A 20931-nucleotide genomic window follows, 5' to 3' on the forward strand; every position below is an offset into this window, starting at 1 on the left:
CATCTTTTTCTACTGGTGAGAGGGTGGTTCCTCACAACTGGGGGGGGGGGGGGAAGAATTAAAATGTTGGTTCCTCGTGGCAACTAATATAATGCTATATTGGCATGGACAAGATCTTTCCGTAGGGCTATCTTAAACATTATTGCTGTCCAGCAATTTTAATTAAAAAATGCCTACTTGTGACTTCTGACTCTTATTTGCATTCTGTTCAAGAGATAGAGCCATCACCAACGAACCTACGCTTCATCCCTCCACAGGGAACAGATAACTCAAAGGGCAATTCTTCAGCTATGTTGAACAGGAAGCCTATAGAGGGAGACTCCACAAGGAAGAAGCTTCTGATTAAAGGCACAGTAGCCCTCCAAAAGCTCAGTAGTTTGGCCCTGCAAGTACACTTTTTTAAAAATTTATTTATTTATTTATTTATTTATTTATTATTATTAGTGAAATCCTGCAAATCAGGTTTGAAAAATTATGGGAGGGCAACACAAAGAATGCTAGAAAGCAGCTAGCTGGAAATAATGCTTTTTTTAAAATGTGAATTAAAAGGATTACAATTCCAAAAAAACCCCCTGCTGGTGCGGAAGCAATTAGAACAAACAAAAACCACTGTTAATGACCAGCAATGGGGCCTCTTCCCTGGATTCTTCCTTAGAAAGAGTTAATCTGATTTTGAGGATCCATAATTACAGAACTAGCATTGCTTAAGCTGTATGCATGCAAAGAATTATTGCAAAGGCATCAATAGACTCAAACTCTCCCTTCCCTTCAAAAGAAATGAACCCTGCACCCCCAACCTGCCAAAAATCTCCCCTCTCCCCAGACTTCTTTTTTGCAGGGGCGAAACTAGGCTTTCTTTCACACAGGTTAAAGACCCAGTTTGGCACACCCACACCCAGGCATTTGCATGCACAAACACAAGTGTGGAGCCTCAATGGCACCCCTTTGGAGGCTTCACACGGGGCAAAAAGCCTGGCTAGCCTGCCCCCCCCCCCCGTAGCTACAGCTCTGCCTTTTGCAAAGGAAGGAGTATTGATCAATACCACTGGAGTCATAGCAGAGGCTCTGGATGCTTTCACCCTTAAAGATTCGGCTAATGAGGTATTTATTGATCTTGTAGTTCCACACTTTCAGGAGCCCGCAGAAACTCCCCTTGGCCATGAGAGGTTTGCTCGGGTGGCAGCTGACGGCATGGACGCCCTCCTTGGGCTCCTCTAGGCACTTGCTGACTTTCGTCCCTTCCGTCTTGACGTGGATCACCAACGCATCCGCCGTGGAAATAATAAAATTCCTGCACCGTGAAAAAGAAACAGAATTTTAATTCATACTCCAGAGCAGGCATAGGCAAACTCGGCCCTCCAGATGTTTTCGGCCTACAACTTCCATGATCCCTAGCTAGCAGGACCAGTGGTCAGGGATGATGGGAACTGTAGTCCCAAAACATCTGGAGGGCCGAGTTTGCCTATGCCTGCTCCAGAGTAACATGCTGAGACAGTGAATATGAGATTTACTGAATGCCTACCATTCATCTCAGTTTTTCCATACGGTTCGTTATATAATTTACCTCTTTGTGACCGATATATACACAGAAAATGAATGCGAAGCTGCACAGACGGCCTTAAGTGGTGGCAGCTTTTGGGACAACATCACCATGAGTAGAAAATAGCCCTGCAGGGTGGGACCAAACCCGATTCTCTTCAGTTCTCACCTGACAACAAAGGGAAGCCCTGCTAAAGTGGAAGAAGTGGGGAATTTGGTGGTGTCCTCAGGACACATAGGTTTCTTGGAGAAGGATATAGATCGGATGCGTCCCAGTTTAAACTGGCTGTACCAGTGAAGAAGCTGAAGGTCTCCATCATAGAATTTCACATGGCCTTTGACATCACAGGTTACAAAATTCCTGAAAGGAAAATCAATTTGTTGTTGAGATATGGCATCACATTGGCCACAAAGAATAATATTAAAACCTAAAAAAGGTAATATACTATTTCTCTGGACTTGCCTCTTAAAAGAAAAACCTAGCTACAGGGGTGGACCAAAGACATTTTGCTTCCTGGGGCAAAGGACAAGGTGAGGGGAGTGCCTCAGGTGGCAGGATCCACAGGTTAGCAGATTCTGATGTAGATCTTTACCAGCCCCCTTGTCACTGATGTAGATCTTTCATCTCCGCCAAGCTAAGCAGTTTTTTCATCTCCGCCAAGCTAAGCAGTTGGCCCCTTATCTCTCTCGCCTTGACCTAGCCACTGTGATCCATGCGACGGTCACCTCCAGACTGGATTATTGTAACTCGCTCTACGTGGGGCTGCCCTTGAGACTGACCCAGAAACTCCAGCGGGTGCAGAATGCCGCGGCGAGACTCCTTATGGGGTCTTCGCTGCGAGATCACATTCATCCGGTACTATACCAGCTGCACTGGCTCCCGGTGGAGTACAGGATCAGGTTTAAGGTGCTGGTTTTAACCTTTAAAGCCCTATACGGCCTAGGACCCTCGTACCTACGGGACCGCCTCTCCTGGTATGCCCCACAGAGAAACCTACGGTCTGCAAATAATAACATCCTCAAGGTCCCAGGCCTCAGAGAGGTTAGGCTGGCCTCAACTAGAGCCAGGGCCTTCTCGGCTGCGGCTCCAATCTGGTGGAATGCTCTGTCACAAGAGACTAGGGCCCTGCGGGACTTGACATCTTTCCGCAGGGCCTGCAAGACAGAGTTGTTCCGCCAGGCCTTTGATCAGGGCGCAGCCTGACTCCCTCCTCTGGCAACCTGCACAGAACTTTGCTTAATTGGTTGCCATCAATTTGATTTAATTAATTTTTATAATGAAATATTTTTAGATTGTGTGATTATTTGATTTTTTGATTATTTGATTGTTGTTAGCCGCCCTGAGCCCGGCTTCGGCTGGGGAGGGCGGGATATAAATAAAATTTATTATTATTATTATTATTATTATCTTCATTCATCCCCTCTTCCCTGGCAGGAAGGGGGGCACCATTTTGTGGTTCGCCCCAGGTGCCACAATGCCTTGGCAACCATTCTCTGTATCCAAGTCAGCAAGACTGCAGCTGAATGCCCAAGACAAGCAGTGGGGAGCATCTCTGCCATACCTGAGTGCAGCACACCAGCTCAGAGGGGGAAGAACAGGGCGCAAGACACACACAGCTCTGCTCCACACCTGCTGCCTGCAATCTGGACAAACATAATGTGAATGGCTTCTACTGGCAGCTAAGGGCCACAAAATAGGGAGCACAGGACATTATTATTATCAGGACCAACGTCCGTCATCAGTAAGAGCTCTACCTCAACCGAGCATTGAAAGTAGATAGGAAAAGCCATAGCTCAGTGGTAGAGCAGCTGTATTCAGATGGTCCCAGGTTCAATCCCCAGTGGTGATGTCCCCTGCCCAAAACCCTAGAGAGCTGCTGCCAGTCTGTGTAGACGATATAGGGCTAGATGGACTACTGGCTCAGCATAAAGCAGTTTTCTATATTCTATTATACTCATGTATATTGTTCAGACCATGTCTGTCTTTTATCCTTTGAGGGCCAGCCCCGTCATTAGGAAGAGTGAGGCAGAAGCTGAGGGTGGCAAACGCTGCCAAAGTCTGAGAAGACGTGTTGCCTGGCCAGCAGCTTAATGTCACCACTTGGGGGAGAGGGAACCATCTTGCAGCCATTGTTGAGGCCAAATTCAACAGTTTTGGTAGGTGGGATGGAATGAGAGCTGCCATCTCTTCCTTCACCTCAGGCAGCAAAACGTCTTTGGCCAGGCCTTGTTTTGAATGAGGCAGGTGTGCTTTGGAAATCTCATTCCAAATATTTATTTCCAAGGGAGAGGGAAATTTGCTGGCAATCAGTTAGTAGAACCACAGAGAAGGAGGAGAATTTGGCAAAACAATTCCTTGCTCTTGCACTAAACTATGTTTCTTGGGATTCTTTGGCTCTCTGAGGTTCAGTTAGCAATTCAGATCCAGGGAGCCCATGTCACAGATGCTGAAGCTCTGGCCCTTGTGACAGAGGAGGTCCCGTGATAAATAATGTGTTGCCTGCATTGCCAGGGCAGCTGCTTGGCCTGCAACCACATCTAGTGCTGCCTTGGTCTTCTCACAGAGCTGCTGCGCTGTGTGCTATTTGTGAGACAGGATGGCAGGTCTCTTGTGAAGCCCTTGATACAACCAACCCTTTCATGGGATGCAATCCATCCCTTGCTTTTGCACTTTTCTCTGTTCCTGAATGCAGCAGTGCCCTCTGCTGGGTAAAACTGGGGAACTCCTCTTAACACTCACCAGGTGTCCCATAAATGACAGCCAAACTAAATACAGTACAGTAGCGCAGTAGTGGAAGGAGGGGTGAATCGGATCAGAAGAGTGGCAGGCTGCATTTGGACTGGGGTTGCTAGGTCAGCAAGCATCCAGACCCTTAGATTTCAGGGCCCAAACCTGAGACCCCCTGATGATGTCATGGGGCCCCAGTGATGTCATAGGTGGTGGACTCTGGAAAGTCTGTGCAATATGTGTAGAGGTGGGGGTTAATGTGACAGGGGAAGAACAAGGGAAGGAAGGCAGACCCCATGCCCTGAGAGTCAATCCAATAATTTGCAGCTGGCTACTGCTGGGCTGATGCCTGCAAGCTGCACACGTTGTCTTCCTATTTAATAAATTACATTACATTACATTAAGGACCCTTTCACCCCCCTGGAGATTCAAGCCCTCCTCCTGCCACCTGGAGGGGGCCAGGCAAGCCCCAAGGTTTCAGGTCAGCCCTGGAAGGTCTGGCAACCCTAACTGGGGCTACTGGTGACAGGTTCTCCCCTCCTCCCCCACCCGTAGGGGTAGGATGGGCCTGTTAAGATGGCCTTCTCCCAGAGACATATGGAATCTAAGGATTTGCTGAATACTTTTGTGGATTCTCCACTTGGCCTGGCTGGTCTTCCATGGATGCGCTCATGGTACCTGAAGATCTAGCATGGTCACTTGATGCCCAGGCGACAAGGCAGATGTGATACGTAAACCTGAGAGATAAGCTGCTCACTTGTCTGTGATGGCCAGCACTGTGATCCCATCCCGCTGCAAGTGCACCAGCTTGATGGCTTTCATGTTGTAGGGTTTGACGCACACGGCAGAAGACTTGGAGGGAGGGCAAACGGCATCCCAGACCACCAGCTTCCCTTCCATGGTCCCAGTAAAGGCTTGAGTAGAGCTGAAGTGGAAAATGGTCTGGCTGAAGATCCCCACGACCTTGTTGAATGACTGGAGAAGGGAGAAAGGGAAAGATGCCCTTTGCCACCAAGCAAAACACAAAGCAGCCAGCGACAGAAGGGCTTTCAAATGCATACAAGTGGCAGAGAACAGAGATAGAAGAATGTGAGCTCTCTCTCTCTCCAGTTCTCTTTTTTTCCAATTTTAAGGTCAATTTGTACCCCATTTCTGCATCAGTTGGCGAATCTTTATTTTAAAAATTCTACAGCTGCATTTTCCTGCACAATCCTTCCAAAGGACACATTTTTGCAAGCCAACACACCTCATTTTGCACATCGCTTTCAATAACATACACGTTCTTATGACCTGTGTCCCATAATATGTGAGGTTTTTGCTTGCCAAACTGCATCACCTAATTCAGACACAAGCACATTGTTTCAGTTTGCATACTGTTCCAGGGAGTGTGAATTAAGTGGACTTGCATTAGAAGCAAATTCCTCACCTGTCCCTACCAGAGAATAAGAGAGGGCAGGGTGGGTGGGTGTGTTTTCGGTGGTTCTCACCCCCACCCCCAGCGCTGCACAAACAGCAAGCACAGCTCCTCTGCCCCATCCATATAACTAAGAGAAACAAAGGAGATTGGGGACAGGTGGAAGAGAGAAAGAGAGGAAGGAAGCAAGACTTGGGCATAGACACAGGGCACAATTTGCACAAAACATTGCATATGCTAGTTTTTATGTGAAAATACAGATTTAAGCCTCTGAGTCAACCTAATGTATTACTTATTACTTGTGCATTCCTTTGTTCTCTTTATCTGGAAACAGTTCCTACCTCCAATATCCTCTAAAATTGTTTCCCCTTCCCTCTCCCCAAGGCACTTTCACGTACATTTGTGGGGAAATGCCCTGTGTGATTTATAAATGTTAATTGTATTTGTTGTGCTGACTGAAGGTTTTATTTAACTAAACTGGAATATACTTTTATTCACTGGAAAAGGAAGTGGGATGAGGGCTGTTGAAGAAGAGAACACACTTTTGCTCTCCTTCAGCAGTTATCAAACACACATGCTTAATTTTATTATATTTGCTGTACTCAATGGAGTCAACCATTACTTTACGTTGTTCATATTTATGAGTTTGCAAGTTGAGAAGAGCTGTTTAGGGCAGCCCTGTTTAGGGAAGCTTTTAATGTTTAACAGACTACTGTATTTTAATATTTTGTTGGAAGCCGCCCAGAATGGCTGAGGAAACCCAGCCAGATGGGCAGGGTATAAATAATATATTGTTATTGTTGTTGAGATGTTGTGTGGCTGAAGGCATGCTCAAGAGCCCTATAAGCAAAGTTTTGTTTGTTTGTTTTGTTTTTAAAAGGCAGGAGGATAGTGGGCAGGAGCTCCGAGGACCAGGGCAAAGACCCCAGGCCACCCCCTTACGACACTCCTGAAAGAAAGAAGGAAAGAGGGAAACATTAGAAAGGAAGAGAGGAAGAAGGAGAGACTGTCATATGCTAGTGTAAGGTAGTGGTTTGAGTGTTGGACTAGGATCTGGGTCAACCAGGGTTCAAATTCCCACTCAGTCACGAAGTTCACTGGGCGGCCTTGGGCCAGTCACTGCCTCTCAGCCTAACCCACCTCACAGGGTTGCTGTGGGGACTGAAGGAGAACCATGTAGGCCACCTCAAGCCAAGACATTTTGGCACTTGAGGTGAGCCACAAAAGGAACCCCCCTCCCGCCAGGGAACAAGGGGTGAGTGAAGCTCTCCTTTGGGAACAAGGGTAGGAGGAGACCAGCAATGCCTCCTATTTGCCAAGGGGCTGCTGAGGTGGCGGCAGATCTGCCCTTCAAAGCATGTGGCGCAGCCATCGCTGCCACTGTGTCAGCAGCAGCGGGCAACACGTTCCTTTGAGGCCAGATCAGCTGTCCCTGTGAATCCTGCCACCTGAGGCAGCCGCCTCACCTCGCCTCATGGATGAGCTGGACTTGCCTTGAGCTCTTTGGAGGAAAAAGTGGGATAGAAATGCAGTTAATAAATAATAAATAAATATTGACTCAAGGTTATGAAAATGGAGGGAGGGGAGAGAACTTTTTGGCAGTAAAAGCTATTTGGCGGTGGAACGGACACCCTTGGAAGATGGTGGACTCTCCTTCCTTGGAAGTTTCGAAGCAGAGGTTGGGTGAGCATCCGTCATGGATGTTTTAGCTGAGATTCCTGCATTGCAGGGGGTTGGACTAGATGACCATTGGGACCCCTTCCAACTCTACAATTCTATGCTTCTAATTAATCTCCGGGTTCCCAGCAGCACAAAGCCCTTTGTTCCGACTGCACAAAATGTGTTGAGCTGCCGGTTCAGAATATATTCTGGAGCACAACTGCAGAGTATTTTTGCCCTCTTCTGCTCTCCGCAAACCCAGCCAAGCCCCTCATAATCCATTTGCTGCTGCTTGGCTGGGCAGGCTGATGGGCAGAGTGGAACGCCCTCCCATCAGATGTCAAGGGAATAAACAACTACAGTGGTGCCCCGCAAGACGAATGCCTCGCAAGACGGAAAACCCGCTAGACGAAAGGGTTTTCCGTTTTGGAGGTGCTTCGCAAAACGAATTTCCTATGGGCTTGCTTCGCAAGACGAAAATGTCTTGCGAGTTCCTGCGGGGTTTTTTTCCTTTTCCCCCCCTTTTTCCCAAGCCGCTAAGCCGCTTATCAGCTGATCCGCTAAGCCACTAAGCCGCTTAACAGTTGATCGCTAAGCCGCTTATCAGCTGATCCGCTAAGCCGCTTAACAGCCGATCCGTTAAGCCACTAAGCCGCTTATCAGCTGATCCGCTAAGCCGCTTATCAGCTGATCCGCTAAGCCGCTAATAGCACTAATCCGCTAAACCGCTAATGGGCTTGCTTCGCAAGACAAAAAAACCGCAAGACGAAGAGACTCGCGGAACGGATTCTTTTCATCTTGCGAGGCAAGATGTATCCGACTTTTAGAAGACATCTGAAGGCATCCCTGTTTAGGGAAGTTTTTGAAGTTTGAAGTTTTATTCTGTTTTTAATGTTCTGTTGAAACCCGCCTAGAGCGGCTGGGGAAACCCAGCCAGATGGGCGAGGTAGAAATAATAAATAATAATAATAATAATTATTATTATTATTATTATTATTATTATTATTTGTTCAGCAATTACACATTCAAAACAGAATGAGTCAAATGACATGAACACAAGCAGCAGGGTTGGATGGGACGAAATACCCTCCAGTTTAAAGGTTTGCTTTCAGTTTAATTGCGCCATCAAGGTACTAACAGGCAAGTCTTTAAACTGTTTACAACACTGGCCTTGGACTGGAGATAGCCAGGGTCAGCCAATTGTGTGAAGTGGCCTCTGGGTGTCTAGCCATGGTGAGTTTGCACACAGATTGTCTGGTCACCTGTTTTTGCTGAAGGACTTTGGATTTGCTTGCTGCAGAACCGTAACACAAAACATAGGAGCCAACTCCTAGGGACTGCGGTCCCTTTGCCTCCCCATAAAATATTTGAGCCCCACCCCCAGTTGATGGGTGGTGCTGAGGAGGAGGAGCAACAACAGATGCCACTGCGTGCTTCCTCACTGGCTCTCTGCCTGGCAAGCAAGCAGGGGGCACCATGCGAAAGAAGAAGACAACGACGGGCAGCAGTTGGCAACAGTGGTGGCGAGATAGAGGAAGAGTAGGAGGGCGCCTTGCCCAAAGGCCCTCCAAAGGTGTCAGTTCTGTACATTCCTAAGGTGATCAATGCAATACTCACTTTATCTGTCAGGGGCGGAGCATGGTAGTGCAAGATGTCGGCATTCTAAGAAGACATGGAGGAAAAAACAGAATCAAATCTCAGACACCACCAAGGCCTGTCTCCCAGCCCTCCACTTCACTGTGAGCAGCCCATTTCCAGTAAGCTTATTATTCTAAGAACCTTCTAACATCATTTTCTTCTTTCCTCCCCATCACTTTTTCCTTTCATGCCATGTCTTTATATAACAAGGGCAGAGCCTGTGTCTTGTTTTTGTTGATCTACAAGCCTTCTGGGAACCTTTCCAGCTGATGAATGGAGGGTAAATGCATTGGATGTGTTAATGAATGAACCTGGGACCTTCTGCGTGCAAACCAAAGGCTGAGTTATGGCCCCTCCCCAACATTTTCAGAAGTGCTGGCACTACCCAGGCCAAAGGCAGCCTTGAACCTTGGCTGGGATTTCCAGGAGGCTGAATTCTGACCATTTCTGTGTTGGAGCTGTGCAGTCATAAAACAGAGAACACCTACATCCCCCGTGGACTTATTACCGGCTAAAACAACATACCAAAGTACAGCAGACATTTTTATTCCAACTTACCCATATGTAGAAGATGACTTGAATTTTACTGTTGCTGACCAGCTCATTATGGTATCGGGAATTAAAGGCAATGTAATCCTGGAAAATGAACAAGCTCAGAGGTGACAGCAGTAGCAGAATGACACTTTAGCTCAGGGGTCAGCAAACCTTTTCAGTAGGAGGCCAGTCCACTGTCCCTCAAACCTTGGGGGGGGGGACCGGACTATATTTTTGGGGGGAATGAACAAATTCCTATGCCCCACAAACAACCCAGAGATGCATTTTAAATAAAAGGACACATTCTACTCATAAAAACACACTGATTCCCAGACTGTCCGCAGGCCGCATTTAGAAGGTGACTGGGCTGGATCCGGCCCCTGGGCCTCAGTTTGCCTACCCATGCTTTAGCTCATGGCACTTATAATTTCTTCTCATTTGGAAGCCTACATAGAGTTTGACCCCTAAGTCAGCCTTACTCAAATGGATGCCTCCCTCCAGATGTCTCAGACCCCAACTAAGACCGTGTGGTCAATGGGCAGGAATGATGGGAGTTGTAGTCCAGAACATCCGGAGAGCTCCAGGTTGGGAAATGAAATCTGATGCCTAAGTATTAACTAAGAGTCAGTTCGCACACCTTTTTCTGCTACACTAATGAATTGTTGTTGTCTCTACAGGTAAGGATTCACAGAATCCAATATAGTGTGTGAATGCACACAAATGTCCACATCTATCTCACCAATCATACATAAAGGTAAAGGGACCCCTGACCATTAGGTCCAGTCATGGCCGACTCTGGGGTTGTGGCGCTCATCTTGCTTTATTGGCCGAGGGAGCCAGCGTGCAGCTTCCGGGTCATGTGGCCAGCATGACTAAGCCGCTTCTGGCGAACCAGAGCAGCACACGGAAACGACATTTACCTTCCCGCTGGAGCGGTACCTATCTATCTACTTGCACTTTGACGTGCTTTTGAACTGATAGGTTGGCAGGAGCAGGGACCGAACAACGGGCGCTCACCCGTCGCGGGGATTCGAACCGCCAACCTTCTGATCGGCAAGGCCTAGGCTCTGTGGTTTAGACCACAGTGCCACCTGCATCCCAAAATCTGCACTTACAGACTTATAAATAGGTACTTGCAAGTTCAATGCAAATTGCCATCCACTTTGGTCTCCTTGCCTGCCTATGAATAAGCAACAATATCCCTCTCAGGACAGCACCTTCACAAAGCCAAAGTTTTGAAAAAGAGTGGGGAGAGGGGGTGTCCAGCTGTGAAGACCTTTGCAGGTTATACACTTTCACTTTGCTTTAAGTGCTTGCAAAAATTAAATAGTCCTAGGCTCTGTGGTTTAACCCACAGCGCCATACATACGCAGTGCTTTTAAAAAGAACGAGAAAAGCCTGTATGATGCAGTGAATGGAGGATTTGGAATGGCGAGAGCTGGGCTCAAATCCCCAGGTAGTAAGCCAGCGGCCAGGGGCATGTCACCGCCTGCCCTATCTCACAGGCTGACAAGAAGCTAAAGGTGGGGGGGGATCCAATGTACCTTGCCTACAGCTCCGTGGAAGGAAGGCTGAATGCAAAGTAAGCAAGGAGGATGAAGGAGTCATCTAAGAGATCCTAAGAACAGCTTCACCACCACAAACAGGATACCACGGCAGAATTGCTCAGTTGCTCTTAGATGAAACGCTTTTACTTTGTTTTTGCTTTTAAATTGTGGGTGTCGGTTCCCTGGAGGGGAAAGGGTGAGATATAAATCCAATCCACCCACCCATCCATCAATGAAACAAACCAAACTCATGTCTCACCTGGAAGCCAAACTGCGGCTGGATTTCTACGCTGCAGACAGGCTTTGTCTCAGGTGAGGTCCACCTCCAAATGCAAACTTTCTGATGTGATGAAGAAAGCACGATTGTGGACAGGAGTGAGGTTACACTTTGTCTCAAAGACCTGCACTGACTGCCCATTTGTTAGGTCTCTGAGGCCCTTAACAGCTTGGGACAAGTTTGTTTGATGGATTGCCTCACCCCAAAGGGTGCATACTTGTTCTAATACTGCCCCCAGTGCTTTTTTTCCAGAAAATGGGTGCCAGAGCACACTCCCTTAGAAGACCCACCCCAGAGCCCCACTGGTGGAAGAAGAGGGGTGCAGGGGGAGCACACTGCTCCTGGCAGCGTGATCCCAGTGGGGTGCCATTGTGGCTGCCCGCCCCTGCAGGTGGTGTGCCACACCCCCAGGACACGCGCCAGCCCCGCCCTCGCCTGGTCTCCGCTTCCCCCCCGCCCCCCCCCCCGGTGCCGAAGCATGAAGCTCCACCATTGCAGAGCCCAAAGAGTCCATGTTCTGGGAAATCCTGACCGCTTATAACCCATTAAACAAAACTGTTCATGCCCTCCCCTCCCACCATCAAGAGTGCCCCCCTCACTTCTCTCCTTCACGAATTCGAGGCACCCTAGTTAGAGGATTCAGCACAGGAAATGCTTCCTTTACCTGCACTTCCCCAGCCCCGATGGTAGCCAGAAACTTGGAATCATGCGAAATTGCGATGGCGCAGACTCCGCCCTCTGGGTGGCTGTCAAATATGGTGTGCACAGGAATCCTGGAGAAGACAGCACACACTGAACGCTCTGAAACTGAAGCAGGTTCACTTCTGCCCTGGTGGGACAGATGCAGCCGAGACCTTGGCTTTATGGGTGCCCAATTACCCACCAAGTTTTAAGAGTCGCGACACCAACACTATTGGCAGCTAAGGCCAATGCGGGAGAGGTCTAACGCAGAAATAAATGGTTAGCAAACCTCCTCCACCAGATGCTTACGCAGAGTATCCGTCCCAAACAGTCACCATGCTCTGGGGGCCCCTGTCAGCTGTTGCTATCCACCTTCGGTCTTCACTTATGCAGATGCAGGAAATGCAGTCTGTGTGTCCCTGGAAAGTCAAAGGAAGAGAGCGAGCCCTGCAGAGGCAGCTCATGGGAAATCTCCCTCAAGCCGGTATGCTAAATGTTGGACCCTTTTTTTATTGCGGACATAACCTTGTGGGTAATCTGTCAAGGAATGCATCTCAGTGGGGCCACTGCCAATGGCAGGTGCATACTTAGGGCAGCACACCCAGTTTCCCTACATGGGACACAGGGGGGCCTTCCCAAAGCCTAGTAAGCGCTGTACTTTGGGACGGAGGCGTGAGGGCTCTGACAGGGTCCTGGAGTCCTTACCCCAGCCTAGTTAGTGCTTGCCCAGCTTTGGGAAGGCAGCATGAGAGCTGCAGGCCACGAATTTTGGCCTCAAACAGAGCTCCATATGACCAAGGTCCTCCCCTGCCGATGGCCAGCGGCACCAGAGGGAAATGTGCTCAGGATTAAGTCATCTACAGTAAAACCCTCCACCCTTCAGTTTTCATCATGGCGACTTCAGATTACAGTTCTCTCTGTTAGGCAAGATGTGCCACCAAGCAGGCAGGTGGTAGGGCAAAGCGGCTGAAACAAGAAGAGCAAACAGGAAAAACCCTTCTGACATGGGACCTTTTTCGCCTTTGGTACAGGGCAAGATGGCGCCCCATCCAGTTTCATGTGCAGAAGCTGACCAGACAGAAGCGCCGGCAGCAGGGAAACTTCCTCCGCTGTGCTTGAGGGCAGCATACTAGCGGAAGGAACCTAGTATAGGGCAGCCGGGGAGTGGTGTTGGGATGATAGAGAGCTCTGTGTGTGCCCTGAAATCTGCCCGGCTGCTGCCCTGAGGGGTAGCGCAAGATGGCTGCCCTAACACCAGTGTGGAACCACGTCTCAGCTGCCCGTTTGGTGAGCTTCTGTGCGAAGAACGGGATGGGGCGCCATCTTGTTCTGTGCCTCAGGCAGAAAAATCTCTCAAGTTGGCAGAGCAAAAACAAAACAGGCCACATGCCACACTCAGCTCTGTCCTCCAGCATCAGGTCACCGCTCCTCCTCCCCTCCTGCCACCTGCCTCTGCGGCCTGAAGCCTCCTCCTCATTTGGCCTGATGGGAGGAGGAGAGGAGAGAACAAATGGGTTCTCCAGCACCGATACGGAACTGACCCCTACCTGGAGGAGATATTGCCTGTTCCTGAGGACATCATGGATCACGGCCGTGTGAGAGGAGACATATAAGATCACTCGGTAGTCTTCATCAAGCAAGTTGAAAACCGGGAGTTCGCTGTTATAGCCAAAGACCCAAGACAAACTCTGAAAGAGAAAGACAGAGCAGGGAGGCTCTGCTTAGTAAAAAATAAAAAAGAAAAAAATACACACACACAAACACACCCCAACATCATTTTTTACTGAGGTAAGTAAGCCCAACAGCACAACTGGTGCAGGTAATGAGTCCCAAGGAAGCATCATGGAGGGGCTGGTCAGAGCAGGACAGCGATTGGGGGGGGGGGCTGAAGGAGCTGCCTGTTGGCAACTCTGGGGAGGGGGAGCGGCTGTGCCAGGGAGAGTGGAGGGGCAGAGGGAGGGAGTTACAAATGATGAGTCAGATCACATCATACAGCAGCAATATGCTAAGTGTTCCTGTTGTAAAGTGTGCACAGCAGTAAATGGAAAGTGTGGAAAGGCACCCCCCCCCAGCAGCAATCAAAAACATATTGTGACCACAAATACCATAAATTAAATTTGCATGCAACCATGAATTTTGTGCTCTTCCAGACTGGTACTAGGTTTTTATTTTTTGTTTTTTGGTCTGGGTGTCTTCTGCAACAACATTTACATTGTGGAATAAATGCGGTAGAATAATGTAATGACAACGTAGCTTATGTAATTTACATAATTAATTGTGTAAATTAAGTCATTGCGCTACAGCAGAAAATGATACAAATAGAGTAAGCCCGCAACTTACACAGGGGTTACATTCCGGGGATCGCACCTAAAGCAAAACCGTGTATAGTCAAAACACACTGGCTGTGATGGAGGGTGGGATTGCCAAAGATTTCCCCCCTGCACACTCACCCCCTTTCCGCCTCCTTTTTAATTTTGCCAAGTGCATAAAGCTGAATGTGCACAAGTTACATGTGCTTCCATTGCGAGTGTACTCTGACGTCATTTTTGGCAGTGGAACAGAAACTGGGGGGGGGGATGCAGGACAGAATGGAGAAAGATGCCTCCTTACATCCCATCACAGAGCTGCCCTGAGACCATCACAAGCACAAACTATCATGAATGCACAACTTTAAAATGTCTAGATGGGCTCTTGAATGAAACTGATGTTTGACTGGGTGACTCCCAATAACGCTTGTACAGTACAATCAGAATTTTTTTTGGCCAATTAATTTTTATCGCTTTTCAGAAATGTTCAGTACAGCCGGATCTTACAATGGGGTCATGTTCTGGGTGTGGTGCATATATGCAAAAATGCAAACCAGTGTGGTGTAGTGGTTAAGAGCAGTGGACTCGTAATCTGGTGAACTGGGTTCGCTTCCCCGCTCCTCCACATGCAGCTGCTGGGTGACCTTGGGCCAGTCACACTTCTCTGAAGTCTCTCAGCCCCACTCACCTCACAGAGTGTTTGTTGTGGGGAAGGAAGGAAAATGGAGATTGTTAGCCGCTTTGAGACTCCTCAGGGTAGTGATAAAGCAGGATATCAAATCCAAACTCCTTTCTACCTTTCTTTTCCAGAGCTGGCATACCACATGGGCCTTGTCTCCCTAGCAAAACAGAGAGCTTTGACTGGGCAAGGCCCGCTCAGCCTGCCAGCTTGGCAATGATCTCACGAGATCTCATAAGGCTGCCCAAGTCCCCACAAGATCTTGTTGTGCAAACATCCCCCCAGTTCCAGAGACGGCACAATGAGATGGCCTGTCCCAGTAAGCAAGGCAGAGAGCTTAAAAGCTCTTTTCGCACAGTGAAAACCTTGCTTTCATTTAATTTGTGGGATTCAAACTGACTGACCTTCCATTGCACATGCGTGAAGTCGCACAAGTTTATAATGTGCGTAAGATGTGATTGTATTTTACTGCAAGAAGACAGAAAGGAGGTGGAGCCTCTCTTTCATTGTTCTACTGATGTCGCTCCCTTTCTGAGCAATACTCACAAGTGGGTGCGTCGAGAGTGGCCTGCTGGTCTCCTCTAAGGTCATGCCAGGGAGGGCCGAAGAGACAGCGGACTCCTCCTGCCCCTCTGCTGGAGTCAGGCTGCTGGCTGCAGTCGGTGCTTGGGAAGGGCCACTCTCTCCTTGGGCTGTTTTCACCTCCGTTTCCCGGCTGGCCCTTTCATCCTCACTTGAGGGTCCTGTGCCTCCAAGGGCAGCGTTGACTTCGTGGCTCACCTCGGCCTCGGCCTTTGTGGCCGGACTGCCAGGCCCACCACTGCTTGCGGAGCTTGCAGCTTGTCCCGAGGGAAGGGGCTCTCTGAAGCTCACCGCTGCCTCTCTGGGGCTCCCGGCTTCCTCTCTCCTGGCAACACTCTGGGTGTGCATGAGGCCACGTCCTTCCAGAGCAGGAGCAGGACCTGCACCTTGGTCATCTGCTGCTGCTGCTTCTTCCCTGGCGGGGGACTCCTGAGTCTTTTTGCTGCTGGTCTCGTCTTCTGGGACTCCAGGCTCTTCCTCCTCTGAAGGCTGCTTAGCCGCTATTTCCTAAGAGGCAAAACAAAGTTTTGGGTTGAACACCCTGCTTTGCAGAGGAGAGTTCTCGATTTAAATTGTCAGAGAGGGCTGTTCTCTCTTTGAAACCACCAAGTCCAGAAAAGAGGCAAAAGACGGGACAGGCCACAGCTCTTGACACTGACCACCAGAGGTTCCCTGGCTAGATTTCCCCACTATCATGAGATGTTTTATATTCCTAGTATAATCATCATTGCTACTACTACCAGAAGTGGCCCAGGTGCCACACAATGCTCGTTTCGCAGTTGTAAGGAATCAATCTTTAGAACTCCCTGGCTATTGACCTCAGGCAGATGCCTTCACTGTACTCTTTTCAACAATTTTATTTAGCGAAGTCTGTTCAGACATGTAGAATGCTGACATGTGTTTTTATTTGCTTTTAGATTATCACTGATTTTTAAAAATGTTTTAGCTGTTTTTATTGATAATTTTATTGTTTTATTCCTTTTGGAAACCACTTGGAGGTTTTTTTGCAATCAAGGGGTATAATCATATGACATAAATAGATAATAAATAAATAAATGTTAGCAGAGTACAAATGTTACGATAAATAGATAAGTATATAATAGGTTCACGGGGGGGACGGGGGACCAATGCTATATACATACAAATGCATGAAAATGGCCTAATAATTCATTCTAATTTGTATTTCTATTTAAGTTATGGCAATCATTCCTAAATCTGCACTTAAAGGTAAAGGGACCCCTGACCATTAGGTCATCGTGAATGACTCTGGGGTTGCAGCGCTCATCTTGCTTTATTGGCCGAGGAAGCTGGCGTACAGCTTCCAGGTCATGTGGCCAGCATGACTAAGCCGCTTCTGGTGAACCAGAGCAGCACAGGGAAACACTGTTTACCTTCCCGCTGGAGTGGTACCTATCTATCTACTTGCACTTTGAAGTGCTTTCGAACTGCTAGGTTGGCAGGAGCTGGGACTGAGCAACAGGAGCTCACCCCTTTGCGGGGATTCGAACCAATGACCTTCTGATTGGCAAGGCCTAGGCTCTGTGGTTTAGACCACAGCGCCACCTGCGTCCCTAAATCTGCACTTTCAGACTTATAAATAGGTACTTGCAAGTTCAATGCAAATTGCCATCCACTTTGGTCTCCTTGCCTGCCTATGAATAAGCAACAATATCCCTCTCAGGACAGCACCTTCACAAAGCCAAAGTTTTGAAAAAGAGTGGGGAGAGGGGGTGTCCAGCTGTGAAGACCTTTGCAGGTTATACCTTTTCAGTTTGCTTTAAGTGCTTGCAAAAATTGAATAGTTTATCAATTTCATGCAGTGGCGTAGCGTGGGGGCTGCCAGGGGGGCCGGCCGCACCGGGCGCAACATCTGGGGGGGTGCGCTCGCTGCCTCCGGAGTCGCCGAAGAGCCTCGGGCGCAGGCTGTAGCAGAGCCCCATGTCTCGTGGAACCGACGAGCTGTGCGCGCGCCCGGGCTGAAGGCGTCCGGCAGGCAGCGGCTCTCAGGGCCGCGGAGGACGTGCCAGGCAGCCCCTCCTCACAGCCCCGCCTCCGCTGCTGCTGCTGCAGCTGCTGGGCCATGTTGCATTTTCCTCGCCTCTCTGCCCCCCTCCTCCTCCGGGCAAGCGGCGTGGTTTGGGCGGCAGCGCCAGCAGCAACTCGACTCAGATCGGCAGGTTAGGGGTTGGGGGGGCGCAAATTACTTGCCTTGCCCCGGGTTAGGGGGCGCAAATTACTTGCCTTGCCCCGGGTGCTGACAACTCACGCTACGCCGCTGATTTCATGTGCAGGAGCCCAAACTGCAAAGCCCTGAATCTCTGTTCCCTGGTGTCCACCCGGCAATACTCCAAATACTTCCAGGCCTATCAATACTTTCATGAGAACTAGAAACATGATGTTTTTATTATTAGTATTTCAAAATGAAAGGTGAGCTTCCTAGGACGCTGCATGCTGTGTGCCCAACTGCAGAACAAAAAGCCCCGTGTCTTTGGTCCACTGGGGCACCTCTGCTGATTTATGGGACTCACCATGACAAATGCTTTGTGTGAATACTTACACCAGGTAAACTGGTGGCAGCAGTGTTGTTGGAAGTTTCCAGTAGGTTCGGAGAGCTGCTGGTTTCTGCTGGGAGAACACCTTGCACTGGTGTCTCCCTGTCAAAAGTGACTTCCATGGGTTCTGCTGAAAATTGGGGCTGCGGACTGGGCTGGCTCTGAAGGCTTGGCTCCGAGTCCATAGCAGCACCCACAACCTCCATCTCTTCTCTTGGTGCCTCAGTCGCTTCCTCCGATCCTTTTGTCCCCTGAGAAGGGGGTTCCGTTTCATTGGTGTCCTCCTCCATCTCCAAGGAACTTTACTGGAAACAAGCAGTCTTGTGCCCAGTGCAACTCAGGAACTCTTAAGAAACAAATAAATAAATCAGTGCAGTTTTGAAAAGCACAATCTACCATATTGGTTCTCAGTGGTGCCCATTTGTATCAAACACAAACAACAACTTGTTCCTTGGTGTCACAAACCTCCATGCAAAGTTTGGCCATCATCTCTTTAAGAGGTGTCCATAGGGACAGAGAACAGAAAAACGACTTTGTAATATATACAGTATATATAGTATATATAATTATGAAGCAAGCACCTGAGATTGCCCACTAATGAGGAAAAACATACTCCAGGCTGCTCTTACATCTTTCATATTCTAGGCAACAATCTTAACCTCACTTATAAAGAAGAGCAGAGTGCGGAGAGAGCCAGTGAGGCACAGTGGCGAAGAGCGCCAGACTAGAACCCCGGAGGGTAAAGGTAAAAGTAAAGGTAAAGGACCCCTGACAGTTAAGTCCAGTCGCGAATGACTCGGGTTGCGGTGCTCATCTCGCTTTACTGGCCGAGGGAGCCGGCGTACAGCTTCTGGGTCATGTGGCCAGCATGACTAAGCCGCTTCTGGCGAAGCAGAGCAGCGCACGGAAACGCCATTTACCTTCCCACCGGAGTGGTACCTATTTATCTACTTGCACTGGTGTGCTTTCGAACTGTTAGGTTGGCAGGAGCAGGAACCGAACAACGGGAGCTCACCCTGGCGCGGGGATTCGAACCACCGACCTTCTGACCGGCAAGCCCAAGAGGCTCTGTGGTTTAGACCACAGCACCACCCACCAGGGTTCAAATCCCCCACTTGGGCAGCACTTTGCCCACAGAGTGAGGGCCTCGGGCCAGCCCTTGCCTCTCAGCCTACCCTACCTCGCAGGGTTGTTGTGGTGTGGGATTGGAGATGGGGGGGAGAACCACGCCGTGCAGGGGATCCCCTTGAGCTTCTTGGGGAGAAAAGGGAGGGGCACGAATATGCAACGCAGTAGAGGCAGCAGAGCGACCTACCTCCTCCGCTGCCCCTTTGCAACAGACCCCCAGGAGCCCCGGGCCTCGTCAGCCGCCGCGTAGCTTCTCCAGCGGCGCCGGCAGCTGTTTGGCTTCCTCCCCTTGTTGCCATAGCGACCGGCGGCAGCCTGGGCCCCTTCCTTTCGCCGGCGCGCGATGGTTGACGGGCGGGGCTATGCAAATTAAAGACCAATGGCGGCCCGAGAAGAGGAGGAGGGCGGAGCTTAACGTTTCTCCTTTCAGAGGCTGCGCGAGCCAGGTGCGCTTTGCGGAGCGGGGGAAGCGCGGCTCGCGGCTGGCAGGTGCGCGCAGGTGTTCGTTCGCACCTGGAAGGCGTCGGGAAAGGGGACCTGGGTAACTGAGGAGGAAGGTCGTGGTCGCTGCTCCGCTTTGTGCGAGGGCTGAAAGTCCGCTCTCTTTTCTGCAGGGGGGGCAACTTGAATAAAATACTTGGGGGGAGCCCCAGGTGAGCCCGGCTGACATAATCTAGTGGCAATGCCCATCCACTTTCGGGGGGCGAAGACCCCTCGGGCCCTGGGAGTTGGATCCTATGGGGCCAGACTTCTCGCAACACCTCCTCCACTTTCCTGCTTTTCCTTTTTTTTTTTTAATAATATTTTCATTCATTTTAACATATAAATTATAAAATGTACCACAGAACTTATCACTTATACAATCTTTTGGACTTCCATCAGCACCTCTGATGATCCACCGTTTTAACCACTTCTTATGCATTTCTTAACTTTATATTGCCTTTACATCTCTTAACAAATCATCCTCCCCCTTATCCATTTTTACAATACTTCTAATAATACTCCTCACAAAACTTCTTGCAACCCTACAAACATTGTCTGTTCTTCACAATTACTTTTCAAATAGTCCATAAATTTACTCCAGTCTTCCATGAATTTCTGGTCTCGCCAGTTTCGAATCCTTCCTGTTAGTTTAACTAGTTAGTTTATCTTTCCTGCTTTTCAAGGCTTCGAAGGGCGTTGCTATTCCAGATGTGGGCGCAGCTGGACAGGACGCCTCCAGCTTGAGCCCCTTACTATGCTATGCTGCTTGTTTCTTACCTTTAGCTCACAAACATGCATCCGTTGAAGGTTGTTTTTTATTACCTTCTTTTCTGTGACGAGCCTGATTTCCTTGAGAATTCTTCCCTGTTCTGCTGTTTATTAGCATATACACATCCACAATCACAGAGGGCATCTTCTCCACTTTTGCCATTTTCCCGCTTTTTTGAAATACGTCTGCTTTCTGCCTATACGCAGCTCCCTCAGCCCATGATACAAAAGTTCTATATGGTTATCTAATTTTATTGTCTGCGTGACAAGTTTCATTTTCTTCAATAATTTTACCTGTTATTTTCTAACCGTTGGCATGTCACTCTGCTTTGAACTAGCCTAGCATCTTGAAGAGAAGCTCAAGGCTTTTCTCCTTTCATGTGTCTTTATTCTCACCCATAATTTTCGTTTTGAAT

At 49.0% G+C, this 20931-nt stretch overlaps 1 protein-coding gene across 2 annotated transcripts in view; it reads right to left on the reverse strand.

Moving 5' to 3' along the window:
* The window catches only part of CFAP251 (cilia and flagella associated protein 251), a 38067-nt gene extending 18465 nt beyond the window's left edge, over positions 1-19602 (reverse strand). The window contains exons 1-12 of one of the 2 annotated variants that reach the window (XM_080985068.1): positions 19452-19602; positions 18142-18482; positions 15549-16091; positions 13565-13705; positions 12327-12436; positions 12001-12109; positions 11319-11399; positions 9537-9614; positions 8958-9002; positions 5025-5242; positions 1709-1900; positions 1044-1291 (exon numbers count right to left, since the gene is read on the reverse strand). In XM_080985068.1, the coding sequence (XP_080841194.1) occupies positions 1044-1291; positions 1709-1900; positions 5025-5242; positions 8958-9002; positions 9537-9614; positions 11319-11399; positions 12001-12109; positions 12327-12436; positions 13565-13705; positions 15549-16091; positions 18142-18426 (2050 nt within the window). In that variant the 5' untranslated portion in view covers positions 18427-18482; positions 19452-19602. Of the gene's footprint in view, positions 1-1043; positions 1292-1708; positions 1901-5024; positions 5243-8957; positions 9003-9536; positions 9615-11318; positions 11400-12000; positions 12110-12326; positions 12437-13564; positions 13706-15548; positions 16092-18137; positions 18483-19451 lie in introns of both variants that reach the window. The other variant, XM_080985069.1, reaches the window with a different exon arrangement.
* Between the last annotated feature and the right edge of the window lie 1329 nt (positions 19603-20931).

The sequence above is a fragment of the Podarcis pityusensis genome, assembly GCF_964106645.2.
Source record: "Podarcis pityusensis genome assembly, chromosome: 16".
Lineage (NCBI taxonomy): Eukaryota > Metazoa > Chordata > Lepidosauria > Squamata > Lacertidae > Podarcis > Podarcis pityusensis.